The sequence below is a fragment of the Dermacentor andersoni genome, chromosome 11, assembly GCF_023375885.2.
Source record: "Dermacentor andersoni chromosome 11, qqDerAnde1_hic_scaffold, whole genome shotgun sequence".
In the NCBI taxonomy this organism is placed as follows: domain Eukaryota; kingdom Metazoa; phylum Arthropoda; class Arachnida; order Ixodida; family Ixodidae; genus Dermacentor; species Dermacentor andersoni.
Window position 1 is genome coordinate 70863795 of NC_092824.1, and position 16838 is coordinate 70880632.

At 46.2% G+C, this 16838-nt stretch overlaps 2 protein-coding genes across 2 annotated transcripts in view; both read right to left on the reverse strand.

The window, feature by feature from the left end:
- The window catches only part of LOC129381531 (uncharacterized), a 204494-nt gene that overhangs the window by 110403 nt on the left and 77253 nt on the right, over positions 1-16838 (reverse strand). The gene's annotated exons all lie outside the window — the stretch shown is intronic.
- LOC129381532 (uncharacterized) lies at positions 581-15114 on the reverse strand. Its single transcript, XM_055064470.2, has 6 exons — positions 14993-15114; positions 12002-12078; positions 7375-7501; positions 6055-6128; positions 4481-4622; positions 581-2006 (listed from the first exon to the last, which is right to left on the reverse strand). Exons 1-6 carry the CDS (start codon positions 15112-15114, stop codon positions 1697-1699), a joined length of 852 nt encoding a protein of 283 aa, XP_054920445.2. The 3' UTR covers positions 581-1696.

Sequence of the window (16838 nt, forward strand, 5' to 3'; positions counted from 1 at the left end):
CACGTGATTCGTAGAAGATTGCACCGTCATCGCTGGTGCTCGCACGCCTTTAAGAATGCACATTTCTATTGGCGTCACGCGTACAATTTCATTACAAAAGGTCATCACAAAGAATCGACGAGAAAGTTCGAGAATGTTCTGATACCTGAAGGCGCGTCAAGCACTCAGCAGTAACTGAAGATTTGTTAGTGGTTGAAAAGAGTTGAAAGTAAAGAGTTAAAGTGCGCGTATCAATACGTATAAGAACTGTGTCTTACTTGACTAGTCATTGCTCGCACGGATGCGTTTGTCACATCAGACTAAGATTTTACAGCTTTAACTAGATAGTAGGCTGAGTCAAAACATGCGACTTCCCAGTGAGAAAAACTGCCCCTTAAAAATGACAGGTTCTACCCGGATAAAACAAGAACAACAAAAATTTCGTACATCGAGAGCATATCATTTAGGGAAGGTCCAAACGATTTGAATTTAAAAGCCTCAGTACTGTCATCAGCTTAGTTTATGACAGTGAACAAATATTTTCGGTAAGAACACAAGAGTCAAAGAACCAAAATATACGACGCGTCGAAAAAAAAATTTGCAGGAAATAAGTTTTCCTGTACCTACAATGTGGCTGTATATTTTCGTAAATGTCCCTACAAGCATTGTGTGTTGAAGGCAACAGGGCTGAAGAACCTGAAATAATGGCGGAGATTGATTTTGAGTTAAAAAAACAGTCCTTACTTTTTAAGTGGTTCTTAATGATAGGTGTGTTTTTTTATTAAAACAAAACCACCAATAGGATGTGTAATTAAAGCTCGTTTTCTAGTACACTGCAAAGACGCTTCCACAAAACATTCCTCTAACTAAACGAGGTGCCAAGAATCATGTGCGGACATTTCAACCTACTAGTTGCACAAAGCACACATACTGACTATCAGTGTTTGGCTTGAAATGAGTTTCCTAAAGCTATGTTTGCGAACAACATACTTCTGCAAACACTGAACACTGACCAGGACCTGCACTGTACTTCGACGTTGAAAAACGACGAATTCTGCTGGCGGCGACGTCTTGTCTGGTAATTTTTTTAATCCACCTTTTTACTGAGCCGTGTCAAATGTCCAAAGAAGCCGGTCTTTGCACATGATGTGTTTAATTGCTCACGCATGTGGGAGCTTGTCAGCGTTGCTTCCCAGTACGGCTTTACTCTCGCGTTGTGAAAGCAGGGGCGATTTACTCAACCTGCGCACTAGTCAGAGTATTACGGCTGCTCATCCATATGCGTAACGAGATGTGTAATTAGTCGAACCTAGTCTTCAAAGGAATCTCCACATAAGTAGCATGTACTTTTCTGGCACAGGTATCCATCAAGGTTTTGTTTGTCTGCGAAACCATATGACTCAGCCAGGGTTTTATCCCCGTGCATGCTTTGGCGGTGATGACCGAGACCTGAGTTGTTCACAAAGGATAGGTGACATATTTCGCAAACGAAAGCTGCATCCTTACTATGCGACTTTAGATGACGCACGAGATTTTGCTTGGTATTGAATGGTTTACTACACTTATGACAGACATGGCGCTTCTCCTCAGTGTGAGTGAGCTGGTGTGTACGAAGACTGGACAGGTCCGCGAATGATTTATCACATGTTACGCAAGTGTAGGGTTTCTCGCCTGTATGCGTGCGCTTGTGGACATCTAGGGCATCAGAACGCCCAAACTATTTGTCACATATTTCGCATTTGTAAGGTCTCTCGTCTGTGTGCGTGCGGTAATGTCGAGCTAGATGATAAGCCCGGCGGAACAGTTTTCCACAGCTTTCGCATTTGTGGTTTTCGGCAGTACGGGTGCGGCAATGTTCTATAAACTTCGACTTCTTTGCAGACGATTGATCGCTGGCTTTAGAAATGTGGGCTGTGTCGCCTGTGTGTTGGTTGGCGTGCCCGTGTAAAGCTACCGGTCTGCTCGAAACATTGCCAGAGATACCGCACAACTCTTCTTGTCCCCTTCCTCTGGTTCCAGTAGCATTCCTGCAAGGAGACGGACAAATAGCTCAATAGGCGCGACTCTTCTTAGGGGAGAACAAAAACTCGTTTTGCCAGTTCAGAGGTTGACAAACTAAAACGCGAGTTAATGGTGAGCCGACTTGCTGAACCTAAGCGCGAATTTGCTGTGTTTAAACCTAGCGCTCATTTTGGGCTCCGGATTGGCAAAAATTGAACATTGCTGATCTTGATGGTGTGCTTTGCTTAACTGAAACATAAGAACCATTTTTAATCAAGTTGCGAGCAATACCAAAACTATGCTTGACTCAATTCATCATGCATAACCTACATAAAACAAGTGCAGGTGAGGAGAAATATCCAGTGGTTATTGTTAGTCAAGAAACTTAGCCGATCAATATTTTTAAAATACACGAGCCTCTTCAACACGCTCAAAAGGAGTATTCAAAGAAAACTCCCGAAATCTGTCCATGGAAGTGAGACATTCTGCATTGAAAATGACTGTTTTTCATCAGCTAAAATGCGTCTACGTTTTTAGGACGCCTTTTATTTGAAGGAGAGTAAGAAAAGTGGTGCAGCTTTGTACACTTTTCGAACATGTGAAGACGAAAGCTTGTTGCAGCCATGGTAGTGCATTCAGGTATGCGATCGGAGGGATCAGCCCTCTTGCAAGACATAACGAGCCGCCATGTGAAGTAAACGTATGACGCAGTAGGTCGACCTCTTCAACCTCACATGCTTGAACCTAATGCAATACCTAAAGCTTATTTCGTTCCTTGTGTCGTTCTTTCATTCTGTCTTTCTTTCGTTCGTTCTTTTTGTTCGCTTGTTTTTTTCTTACCTTCGTCCTTTCTTTCTTTCCTTATTTCTTTCTTGTTTCTTCATTGATTTTCAGCCATTGAATCTTTGCTTCTTTACGGGGTATGAGCCATTCCTGATGATATTTTTTATCTCTGGACTAAGGCCGCTTTTTCAGGGTAGGAGCCATTGCAACGGGCCACTTAAGGCTTTCGTCCTAATAATTGGAAATGATACAAAGGCACACCATTGGCGTTATTCCTGACAAGTATAGGTGGATTGACCAATGCTTCAAGTACTCCTGTTTTTTGTCGTACAATGAATGAAATAAGCTGCCGACGAAGTTTCCCTTTTTGCTTCTTCATCTCGTGCAAATATGCATTACAAGGTTCATTGCAATCGACGTTGATGTAAAACAAATAACCTGTATTTCTCTGTTCTGTCCACGGCCGACAGCATTTTTCTCGGTCAGTCAATTATATCTGCAAGCGTTGAGTCAAGTCATTGTTGGTACGACATCTCTTGTACCGTTTAGTCAAGAAAAAAAAGATAAAACGCGCTGTAGAGCAAAGATGCCTCCACCTAGTGCGTCTTCTATCTTCTATGTTGCTCTTTTGAAATATCCACGGTAAGCTCCAGATGATCATTGTGCGGTATCCTTGCAGTAACCTGCTGTTTATTTGTTTACCTTTATCTATTCCTGTTAACATGAGTCATGCGACCTTATGGTGTGGTTCAACGTGTGTGGTGTTAACATACACGGTGTTTCTAATCATGCCAGCTTGGCCAGTATGGAGAGCAGATTATGTAACAAACTTACAGCTAGCTAAACAAATAAATAAATAAATGTTAGGACAAGTGATAACAGGCCACTACAGCGAAAGTGCTGTTTTCGCAAAACCTGTGTAGGTTCAGGAGCAGGACTCGTTGTCCTCTGCGGAGATTGCAATAAAATAATTTCATTTGAATGAAATTTGATAACTCTATCACTCCTAATTTTGATTTATGTCTTACTCCGCGGGAAAACTCTCAAGTGGTTAAGTTTCAAAAGAACAGATGCATAAAATGTACAACTTTAACTTGCAAAGAAATATACCTCCCGAAGTCCTACTAGCTGCATCTCTTGGAGAATCCTCAGTGGCAACTTTGACATACTTTTCCACTTTGCGTGAGTTTTTTACTACGTGAACAAGGATTTTCAAAGTGTGTACCAATGAAATAGCATATTTTAGAATGCTGTCTTAAACACGTATTTAGTGCACTTTAACTTTGTTATTTAGTGCAGTTGATATAATCCTGGCATTCATCTTATTGCCGATTTGAAAAGGTCCAATTCTGATACTTGATTTTCTCGCTTTTTACTTAAGTATAGGTCACCAGCCAACTAGCCAGTTGCTGCAAATACACTAATAGCGCATTTTGTTTAAATGCCGCAAACTTCACTATTGCTGGTGCAGTGTGTGCTCGAGGAAACTGATTTCTCTTTTCCCATGTACCTAGGTAGTAGATCCTGAGCTAAAGCTTCCTGCTTACGCCAGCGCCATACTGTGTGAACAGCCGCTGATATTTGGAATTTGAATGGTCAGAACTTCAATCCCTCTCATAAGTTCTTGAGCGCAAGCATAACTCAGCCATAGACGGAATTCCCTGTCGTCTCATTGAGTTGCTCTATTGAAAGGAGTTCATGCAAATGTTTGACTCACCTAGCTTCGTTTCCCAATGTGCCCGTTGCTTCCTGCATGCCCGCGTGGCTTGTGCTGGCCACTGCGTCATCTCCGCCGCTGCTGCTGCTGTAGACCGGCAGTCTGAATGCGTTGCTTCGGTCTTCAGTATTGTCTGTGTGCCCTGAAAACACAGACGCCAATTCACCACTGTGTGACAAAGTCACGAGACTGGAGCGTTGCGGGATATGAACGCGCAGGAATCAAGAAGAAACCGTGACAGCTCTGCTGCCCTCTGAAGTGATCCTCATAGCTGAAGCAACAAACGCCTGAAAAGGCAAGATAGCTTCAACGATGAAGATAAACATGGGTTTCGGGAGTTGTTCATTGTTTTATTCCGGGGTCATTTCTGCCTAAACCGGCCCGTGGATCATATTGAAATGCCTGATGTTTGTCTCCTCGCTTCTTGTCGCGCTTTGATAACGAAATGGCTCGACATGAGACGTCGGTGCCGCATCTGATACAAGCGAATATATCATGAATGCACGGACGAATGGCTAACATACTAGCGTGGTGCTAGTAAAAATGTTCATGCCAGTAAGTCACTGGTATTGGACGCCCATTTTCAAAGATTTCCTCAATGAATGGTGGAACTTTTTGGAAGATCATTAGCTCTTTTGTGTAATTGGGGTCTAATGGCTACAGTAACGGGCCGCTTTGCCCGACACCACTGTTGCGATTCTATCATCGTGGGCGCAATCATTTTCCTTTCATTCAAACAACGCTAGATAAGAACGTACATATCTTGCCTGCCTACCCACTTACCTATGTAAGGCAAAGTGCCTATAATCGGCCACAAACCAAGCGTAAACGGTGATATGTACGCAGTCAAGGACAAACAAGTTTCATAAATGCGCCATCCAATTTCGCTCGCTGACATCCGTGACTTCAATCATCGTTGCGCATTTAAAGAGGCTATTTTCACCGTGCATAAGTGTCTATGCCATTGGTGGTATGTTGAAACCAGAACGTCTTGGGAAATTGAATTAGGAAAACTCATATCAGCAGTCAGGCAATGTTAATACGTTAACTTCAAATGGTGAGCTCTTTTTCTTCGATTTCCTTTACATTTTCATTACCACAGCAACTTCAGTAAGGTGCGAGTGGATTCCAGTCCTCTTCCTTTTTAGAGGGTAAAGGCGGTTATGCTTGGGTCTTGCGGGCGGAGCTTGCACTTCATTCTTAGGTTGTCACCAACTATTGAATGAGGCAAAGAACTCTTAGCAATAAAATGACCTAACGGAAGCAAGAAACGTTTAGATGTACCGAATAACTAAAAGGTACACGAACGACATTTTCGCAACCACACCTGAGCCAGCGGCAATGCTGTTTACCATTGAGGGCATGTTAAGCGTCCCCTGGTGGTCATAATTAATCTGGAGTCCCCTACTACTGGCGTGCATCATGATGAAATTGTGGTTTTGACACGTAAAACCCCAGAATTCTTTCATTCACGCTGTTTAAATGCACAGTGCTAGACAGCAAATGTTACACGTTTCCATCACCTTGAAGGCATGGAATGGTATACTAACAGCTGAAAATTTTCCTGCACCTACCTGAGATGCTGGATGTGCCATAAACTGTGTGGTATTGCGTGTTCCATTGGCCAACACTGGTAGTCTCAGGAAATCTGAAACACAAGACAGATATTCGCATAAACAGCAAGACCTGAGGTGGTGAACAGTGGTACAACAAATATTGTAGCCGAAGCCAATGTTTAGAAAAGGGGTCGCAACTGACGAGGACAAGTGCCCTTGTGGAAACGTTTGCGTCAAGAATCCTTCAGGCAAACAGACATTGCACTGGGGGAATGTACTGCTAGCTATGAGATCGAAATAAGGAAAGTGTTGGGCTAATACGGAACGTGACAACTGTTACATCTATAGGGTCATATTAGAATTATAATAAAATGAATAATAAAATAAATTAATAGCAATGACGTCCAGTGTGCGCGATCAATAAGATGGCATGGCGGGGAGGACCGGCAAAGGAAACTACAGGTGCTTGTCCTATAGCGAACATTCACTGATGCCCTCCCCGTTATACGTGATTTCCGTAGCACAGATCAGAGAAGCCGGAAACCATTACCTACCAAGGCGCCACCGTTCTCTGCACGGGAGGCTAAATTTAAAAGAGTATGTACTTTGATATCAATAACGAAAGGGAAGGCTTATTTACCAGAAGAAATCAAATAGTCGCGTCATTACGCATTACATTACTTGGCATATTACTTGGCACATGTTTCATGTTTTTAATTGCTGTATATGAGGTTCAGCAACTGCTTAACTTAGGGCTAAGAAAAAAGTTTCGTCTTTTCGCTTCTGAAACGTATGGTGCAGGTGAAAGAATTTAAAATATAAAAACTAAATGCTGCCGTTTTATGTACGAAAACCGCAATGTGATTATGAGGCAAGCCGTAGTGGGAAGTACCGATCAATTTCGACCGCGTATTTTACTGCCTGCGTGCCAACGTTACACCGCCCAGGTAACCTTAGACATGTTGAGCGTTTCATTTTGAGCGCTTTCTTTCAGATAAACATCTTGCTCCTCACTTTCTAGATACGTTCCGCAAGGGGGGTGAGTAAGCAGGTAACCAATCAGAAAGTGTGCCTTCATGTGTAACAGGAGTGCGACATGCTGCCTAACTTTTTTTTACTGTGTCCATGTCCAGTCGCGCTCCCGGAACTGTTACGTATGCTACCAACAGCTCCGCCTGTTGAATGCTCCGAACTGCAGATGCAGTGCCTCTGTCAAACATCGCAACAAGCCCTCGCCCCGGCAAGGATTATTGAGTACAGGCATGGCTGTACCGCGGGTTGCGATCCCCGCTGGGTCTGAGTTGCTTTACAATGAAACATTTCTAAATGCAGGCTTACCTGACACCGTCTTCTAAAATGGCTGTTGCTTGCTCCATGCCAGCGCGACTTGTGCTGGGCCTTCCGTAATCGATATTGGAGCTTGGCCCCAGAAGCGGGAAACTAGTGCTTGCATTGTAAGTGGCACCTGTATGGCATGAAAGTACAGTATAGGTGTTCATTCGCAGCAGTGGAAGGGCAATTCATATGAAATGAATATTTCATTGTGATAGATGGTGCGAGGCGAATAGCATTTAGTGATTCGGGAACCCATTTGCAGTGCTTCCGTACGCGGTGTTCTTATTTCTGAAACGCCATTCCAACAGTGTTCACGAGACGTCATTCTCGGCATGGACTTCCTGAACCAACACGGCGCAATCATCGACCTGAAGTCGAAGTCGATAGCGCTGTCGGAAGGTCGTGCGATACCGCCGGAGAGTTTTCGTAGTCACTACGCCTTATGCGTGCTTGAAAGTCGAATCGGCATCCCGCCCCGCTCCAGCACTGTCATTTCCATCGGCACCAAAGCACCTGCCGACGTAAAAGGCGTCATCGAGAGTGACCAACGTCTATTGCTAGACCGTGAAATTTGCGTCGCAAGAGGGATTGCTCGACTGCACTGAGGAAAAACTAAAATGTTGCTGGCAAACTTCAGCAAGGAGCAGTTCAGCGAACTTCAACAAGGGCACTACGATCGCGTACATCGAGGAAATTCTGGAAACCAGTAATGCGTTTGTTCTATCGAATTCTGCCGCATCTACCCCGACGACCATAGTTCCCGAAATAGACTTCGACATAAATCCAAGTCTCCCCGTGATTAAGCAGCAACAGCTCAGAAGTTTGCTACGATGATACAAAGGCTGCTTTTCGACGTGATCGAGGATTCGACAAACGCCAGTCCCAAAGCATCGCATAATCATCGAAGAGTGGGCTCGACCACTCCGCTAGAGCCCTTGCCGAGTTTCGACGCGAGAACGGGAAGCTATAAGAGAACAAGTCGACGAAATGCTGCGCGACGACATCATCCAGCCGTAGAAAACCCCGTGGGCATCTCCCGTAGTCTTGGTGAAGAAAAAGGACGGAAGCCTACGCTTGTGCGTCGATTATCGTCGACTTAATAAGATCACGAAGAACGTATAGCCCCTTCCACGTATAGACGACGCATTAGATCGGCTCTGCAACGCAAAATACTTCTCGTCGATGGATCTCAAGTCTGGCTACTGGCAAATAGAAGTCGACGAGAGAGATCGCGAAAAGACCGCCTTCATCATGCCAGACGGCTTCTACGAGTTCAAGGTCATGCCATTCGGACTGTGCTCCGCGCCTTCAACGTTCCAGCGCGTCATGGACACGGTGTTAGCAGGATTGAAGTGGCAGACCTGTCTTGATTACTTGGATGACGTCGTCGTCTTCGCCGGAAATTTCGACGATCACCTTAGGCGGCTCGCGACAGTACTGGAGGCCATCAAGTCATCAGGGCTCACTCTGAAGCCAGGTAAGTGCCGCTTCGCTTACCATGAGATTCTGTTTCTAGGCCACGTCATCAGCAAGTGTGGAGTCCGCCCCGACCCGGAGAAGACTGCTGCCATTGCGAAGTTCCCGCCGCCAATCAATAAGAAGGCAGTGCGTCGATTCCTTGGCATGTGGGCTTACTACAGGCGGTTTGTCAAGGACTTTTCACGCATTGCTGTGCCGCTGACACAACTAAATGTGATCTTGAGTTCAAGTGGGAAACGCCGTAGGCCGACGCATTTGAAGAACTCAACGACGCCTGAAGTCACCCCAGCACTTGCGCACTTCGACGAGGACGCCGATACCGAAATCCACACTGACGCCAGTAGCCTAGGCCTCGGTGCCGTCCTAGTCCAGAGAAAAGACGGACTTGACCGCGTGATACCTTACGCTAGCCGGTCGTTGTCAAAAGCGGCAGGCAATTATTCTACAACCGAAAAGGAATGCCTCGCCATCGTTTGGGCTACAGCGAAATTTCGCCCTTACCTATATGGCAGGCCATTCAAAGTCGCCAGCGACAATCACGCCTTGTGTTGGCTAGCGAATTTAAAAGACCTTTCAGGACGGCTGGCGAGGTTGAGTCTAAGGTTGCAAGAATATATCACTGTAATCTACAAGTCAGAACGGAAACACTCTGATGAGGATTGCCTATCACGCGTCCCCATTGACTCGCTGCCGCAAGATGACGAGGACGACGACGCCTTCCTTTGCATATTAAGCGCAGAAGACTTCACTGAACAGCAACGCGCAGACCCGGAGCTGGAAAACCTTCTCGAGTATTTGGAAGGGCACACCGACGTTGTCCCTTAGGCATTTAGACGACGATTATTTTCGTTCTCGCTTCAAAACAACCTACTCGTAAAGAAGAACTTCTGACCAGTCCGCGCCAACTACTTTGTTGTTGTTCCCTCAGGGCGGCGTCCAGAGGTATTGCACGCCCTGCATGACGATCCGAGCGCTGGAGACCTCGGATTTTCCCGGACACTGTCGAGGATACAGGAAAGCTATTATTGGCCGTGCACCTGACCGCCGATGTCGCCCGTTATGTAAAAACATGCCGAGACTGTCAGCGACGCAAGACGCCACCGACAAGGCCAGCGGGATTACTACAGCCAATCGAACCTCCTTGCCGACCGTTTCAGCAGATCGGGATGGACATGTTGGGACCCTTTCAGACATCAACAACCGGAAATAAGTGGATCGTCGTGGTGACGGACTTCTTGACCTGCTTTGCTCAAACGAAAGCACTGCCGAAAGGTAGCGCAGCCGAAGTGGCGAAATTCTTTGTCGAGAACATCCTGCTTTGACATGGCGCCCAAGAAGTCCTCATCACCGACAGGGGAACGGCCTTTACAGCGGAGCTCACCTAAGCCATTCTGCAGTACAGTCAGACAAGGCACAGGAGGACAACTGCCTACCACCCACAGACGAATGGTCTTACGAAGCGCCTGAATAAGACCCTTGCCGACATGCTAGCAATGTACGTCGACATCGAACACAAGACCTGGGATGCCGTCCTTGCCGTACCTAACATTCGCTTACAACACGGCGGTCCAAAAAACAACACAGATCACGCCGTTTAAGCGGGTTTACGGCAGGAACCCGACGACGATGCTCAACGCCATGCTGCGGCACGTCAATGACCAAGAGAATCTTGACATCGCTACCTATCTTCAGCGCGCCGAGAAGCCCGACAGCTCGCCCGCCTGCGGATCAAGAACCAGCAGCGTACCGACAACCGACACTACAACCTCCGACGACGCTTCGTTGAGTAGCCGCCCTGCGACCGTTTTTGGGTTTGGACCCCAATACGCCGAGGAGGACTGAGTGAGAAACTATTGAGACGCTATTTCGGACCCTACGAGGTCATTCGACGTATTGGCCCACTGGACTTTGAGGTCGCGCCAGACGGCATTTGGCATTCACAGCGGCGTCTCGCACTATCTGAAGTGGTACACGTGGTGCGTATTAAACCATTTTACGGACGCTGACGAACTTCCTTTGTTGTTCTCTTTGATACGGGTGTTTTCATTTATTTCGTGTGCAGCGTCGTGTCGATGCTTTTTACGAGAGGGGTATTGACACGTGTACTTGTTTCTCTTTATCGGGCGACACGTTCCACCGCCTAACAAACGTTATCGCACAGCGCGGGACGCGCCTTGATGTATTGGAAGCTTCTGGAATGTTATCGACGCTTCCATCCGCTTTCTTTGACCGAACCTTGTGTAATCTGATCGCATGTGTACGCGACGCGTATAATGTCGAACTTTGTGGAAGGCACGCGGGCCCACCGATTACTCTGCAACATTCGACGACTGATGTATAAAAGCCGACGCGCTTGACCCGCTGATGAAATTTTCGACGATCACCGACTGTGTTCGCCGCGGTCGCCGTTCTTTGAGCGTAGCCTGTTTTTCAGGGCGCAAGTTCGCCCAATAAAACGCTAGTTTCGTCTTTCTCAGTTTGGCTGCTTTCTTCAGTCACTAACACATCACAATAAGCTGTTTTGCGTTGCCCCAAATTGTACGCTGTAACTTCTGCATTCCGCCGCAGCGGGATGTGTCGGTTGCTCGTAAAATGCTGTGCGTGAGCAATCCTCACACTCTGCCGAAAACGTGACAGTACCGTTACGACCTTCCGGTACAGGCATCTGAAACGCCGCCCTGATTGCACATCGCACTGTGAATTCGCAACAAAACATCTTTGTCTGATAAGTTTGATCGGTTCAAGGGAAAATTATGGTGGTAGCACGACGACTCCACCGAGCTTTTCCTTGGAATATAAAATTGTAGACCAATTGTCATGCGCTGATTCCAATTACGAGTGAATTTATCACGACATGGAATGTAGTAGGGCCTCGGCTTCTGACAGGAGAACCTAGGAGCGTGCTTTGCAATTGACCGATATGAGAATTCAGTGAAAAACTAGAACTGCACAGCTTTTGTATAAATTTACATGCATTCACGTCTGCACAAACTTCGTACTAAAGGCAGTGAGAAGCCGGCTTACGCAGAAACCTTATGCAGAAACCGTATTATGCAGAATCCGTATTTGCAATAAATGCACGGCTGCCACAATGGACGTAGGAGCTATCTCGCATGTTCGTGGCAAAGGCGAGTGACCATCGACTACGTACCGTCGACGTTGTAAGTCCCGTCGGTTATTGGCCTGTGCTGAGTGTTCCACTGGTAACGCCAGGCGTCGTGAGAAATTCTGCAATTAATAAGGGTATTGGTGTTAGACACTTACAGCTGTGACAAAAAATTTATATTATGTTTTATTAAAAGAACGTCCGGAAGAAACAAAGTACTGCTTTGTAAACGCGCTAATTGCAATGTTTCATTCTCACTAAAGGCACACTACGCTGACTGAGATACCACGAACGAAGCCTGGGGCATTGTCTGGTGCATGGCACTAATCCACCATAGTCGAAACGGCACCTTCCTTGGCTTCCACGAACATTGTGAGCATAACTGTTAGAGTACTTACACCGGGTATGGTGCCTCCGTATGTAGCTTGCTATATAAAATGCGTGCTCCACTTGCCACAGCGACGGAATCGCAACAACGATTTCGGAATAAAATGTTTTTCTCCATGGAACATTTTTTGCGGCAATAAAACAGGTTAAAGTATTAAAATGACAGTGTATATGGTTTCTGGAATTACGATGCGAGGCTGCACTCATATGAGGAAAATACACCCTTTGTACTCGCCTGTTGTGATTTTGCATCGCCGTGTGGATCCCGGTGCGATGGATCCCGGTGCTATGAGGAATATATCGTACTTTAGGTAGTATTTGAAATTATGGGCACAAATGACTTGCCCTACATGCAGAAGAGATTTCTGTCTCGCAGCCAAATATTAATTTGAACATTTCGGAATGAAAGCATGAATTCGAATGAATTGAGTAACAATGAGGATGGGGGTCTTAAATATTTCTCGGCAAGCTATGCCCAGTTTGCTTCTACTATGCCACTCGCAGCTGCCTATCCAAGAATTTCTTGATGGAAATAGTTTATTGGGAGAACTGCATGAAAAAAAAAAGCACATGCCAAAATGGTAAATGCGAATGTATCCGCGCTCAAGAGACACCCATGGAATGAATCGACATTCTCATTGGAATGCATTATTACTTCTTATTACTTGTTTTTTACCACTAAAGGTCGTGTGAATAAGCGCCATATTTAAAGCTACCTCAATCAACTGCGCCTTATTCAACTTTGCCCTAATTAACAACAAAGCTCGTGGGTTTGCCTCCCACCAGAGGTCGTGAGTTCGAGTGCCTTAATTACCTCAATATTAATTACATATGCTTCTTCTGCAATGATTAGTAGCAACGATGGGGAAGAAGACAGCCTCTTCTGTACAATCACACCGAGACCTTGCAGCGGATATCTAAGGCTTTAGCCTTAAAAAAGTCGGACGACAGATGCAATGCACAGCGTTAGCATAGCTGAAACGCGACGTGCTACTGCGATTGTACGTAAATGGTAAGCAGTGCCATGGAATACCATGGCTTTCAGCTTCTTTATCGCTGTTGTATACAGTCGCTAAACTTTGGTGTAATAAAAACAATTTGCAAACCTGCTGTCCAAATTTGAGTGGTAAAAGAACGCTGAAAAAAAAATAAACAAGGGGCTTCATTGGCCAAACTATTACGAGCGGGAAAAGGGTAAGCTTGCACGACCGCGCGTTTTTTCTTTAATACGCAATGTTCCCTCTTCGGCCATACAGGCAAAGGGACAAACCATCCTTTTAAACACATTTTTGGCTTTTCCTCCACCGGGCTTACATTTTCTAAAGATAAAGGGTTTTTCGAGAACTACGCACTTGTTCACACTTTCTTTTATGCGGCAAATCACAGTATTTTGTGCACGTTGACGTGTCGTCCAGAAAGTACTATCGTGAGGAATACGATCGAGAACAGAGGACGCGTGTCAGATAGCCTCGAACCGTGCTATGGGCAATACACGATGGCAGCCGTCGGAAACAAAGTGGAAAGGAGGACGCTGTTCTAGTAACTGTTGGTACGCCCCCCGTGAATCTCCTTATAGAAATTGCAGAACTTCCCACATCACCAGCGCACATTGATAAAGCTGTTTGATATTGCGGTTACTGATAAATTTGTGCACCGAAGCGTGGCCAATAGCAGCCCTACTCCGACGCGTAAGCATTCTTGAGCTACTTCCCTTTGAAATCGGCCTGTAACGCGGGACACTGTGCGCTCCATAATATATGCTTCACGTCCTATGGGGTATATCTGAAAATACCTTACGCTAAACGCAGGGACGGGCGCATAAGAGCAGCGCTCTAAAAATATGAAAAGTATGCAAGAAAAAAATGACCAGCTGTAAGTCACTGCGACACATAACAGTCTTAACGGCTCTCGGTCGGCAGTGAATTCCAGCCTGCTACGGGTTTCGAAAAAGAAGGCGCAGTGGTAGTGCTAACATTAAGTGCAAGAGCGTCCCCCTCTCCCCTTTGTTTTCGACAGCGCCTTCCGCGTATCGCTTTAGCTCGGTTTCGACGCCTTTTGCCACCCGTTCGTGTGCTCCCGCTCGCTCTGCTCACGATAGTACTCACCAATACGGCAAATCAAGTGAGGCAGTGCGCTTAAAACTATTAAATTCTTTCGTTTTTTGCGCCGGAACCGGGACCTGATAAAACGCATGCCACAGTGGAAACTGAATATATACTATCATCACCGGGGCTCCTGTAACAAGCACCGAAATAGAGGTAAGCGCTAGCCTTCTTACAGTGCGCTTTCATCGAAATATGGCGCTCACATCGGGACTGCAATCTAGAGCACAAAGTGGGGGGTGTGCATTGAAATAATCATACATAAGCGAAAAATATTTTCTTCGTTAAATAAGTTTGTTTCGCTTTCTCATAAGTTTTATCACAAACGCTAAACAGCTGAATTTAAGCTATGCATGACAATAATTACGCACCGCCTGTGCACGGACGCGTCTATATCTAAGAAAATCCCTGATTTAAAAGCTCAAGTTGGCCGTCAACAAGGACTCCGTATAGGTGGAACAAATGTACAGATGTAAAAGCCTATTACCTGGGTCATGTCTAAGGGTAACAGTATTCAATTAAAAATTGACAATCGGTAAAAGCTCACGTTGTGTAGGCTCCCAAATCAGACGAAACGCCCTGGGTGTTGCCATGGCTTGTACTTGGGGCTGCTTCGTCCGTGAAGCTGAACGCAGGAGGCGTGTATTCGTTGCTTGCTTCTTCAGCCATGCCTCATGTTCTGGTATGCATTCGGTCTGGTATGTATTCGACACTGCGCGATGTTGAATTTCCGCGCATGCGCACTCAAGGCCCGGAACGAAGGTAAACAAATAACGCATTTGACACTTCGGGATTTAGAATTAAATATGATTGCATATCTTGTCGAAACGAGACGATAGAGTGCGTCGCTAGCTTGGCGCAAACGTGCGAATTTTTGAATGCTAGCAAAGGCGCCCCAATAACCCTAGCTATCTTTCCGCCAAATCATCTAACCCAACAACCCTCCTCCCCTTTAAAGAAAGCGTTCACGTGACGATATTATTACTTTGTTTCATGCTCGTGTCAAAGTGAAGTGCACACCTTGTAGGGGAGAAACTTGCTCGTGTAAGGACTCGTGAAAGTGCAGGTGGTATACAAGGATAATTAGCCTTAACGGATTACCACATGTGTTTCTTCTGACTCTCAGGCTGTGTTCAAATGAAGCACATAGCTCTTATCGCCTGACGGAGGGCGCTCACTTTGTTGTGTTATCCGTAAGTTGCAGTCGCCCCGTTTACGTGAATACGACAGTGGCGCATCGCATTTGCAAGCGCATTTGGGAAAGCCGATGCGACGCCGTTTACATGTAGCGCATTACCTCTCGCGAGAACGTAGCGCCACATGGTGTCGTATAAGGGGAGTGCAGCCGACTTCCGGTGTAACTGGTTTCCGGTAGTGGGCCGAGTGCACTTTGGTGGCTGAGTGCCGACTTTACAGGCTACCGAGAGCCTGACGTTTGTTCAAAATGCTTCAGAATGCAGCGTTCCGTCTCCAACTTATGCTACGTTTGTCGGCATGGACTAAGGTTGCTGTCTCGCAGCTGTACCAGCGGGGCAGTCCAGCAGCTAATTCCTTCCCATAATTCCCAATGCGACAATCCTGCGTTCGCATGCTCCGGGAGAGTCGATTCGCTACCGTAAATCTCCCCTCGCCTGGCGCACTAATGCGATAGGCCTTCCTACCGCATTACCACTGTTTACATGAACGCGATGCGCTAGAAATGCGACGCGACACTGTCGCATTCATGTAAACGCGGCTAGTGCTGCCTTCCCACTCCCTAGAAATAAAGAACTGCACATGTTTCGCACGTTCCGCGATTCTTCGGTGACCATCACTCGTGCGTCGTTCATAGTCGTAGCTCGATCGGGCCTCGCGCACTGCGGGCAGTTTAGCGTCGCGACCAGTGATTGGGCCACAGTCGTAAATTCCGTTTCGTGCCCACCACGACGAGCGCAGCAGTCGTTAAATAAAATACGCTGCTGCCTAGATCGAGCCTTTCAGATTCGTGTTTCACAACCTTTATTCCAATGTCGGATACAACGAACCAAGTGTGAGCGGTTTATCACGTTGCGAATATTATGCCACATGATGACGGAGCGGCAAACAAAAACAAGCCGTGTCAGTAGTCGAGCCTCTTTTCGCTGGGATCTCGCAGTGTGCGCGACCAAACCCACTTTTCTCCGCGTCGTTTGAACCTCAAGTTGGACAGGCTTAATTTATTCGCGCTTTCAGTGCATTATGAAAATGGTGGTGCCATAAAAGAATCGGCGCCACATAAAACAGGACTGAATTCTGAGAACAAATCGAGGTAAGATGAGACGCTGATCGTTTGAAGCTTCTAGTGCATCGAGCAGGCTGTAGGGTGCCACTTATGTTGGTAGCAGCTACCCGATCCTCTATTACAAATACAGTAT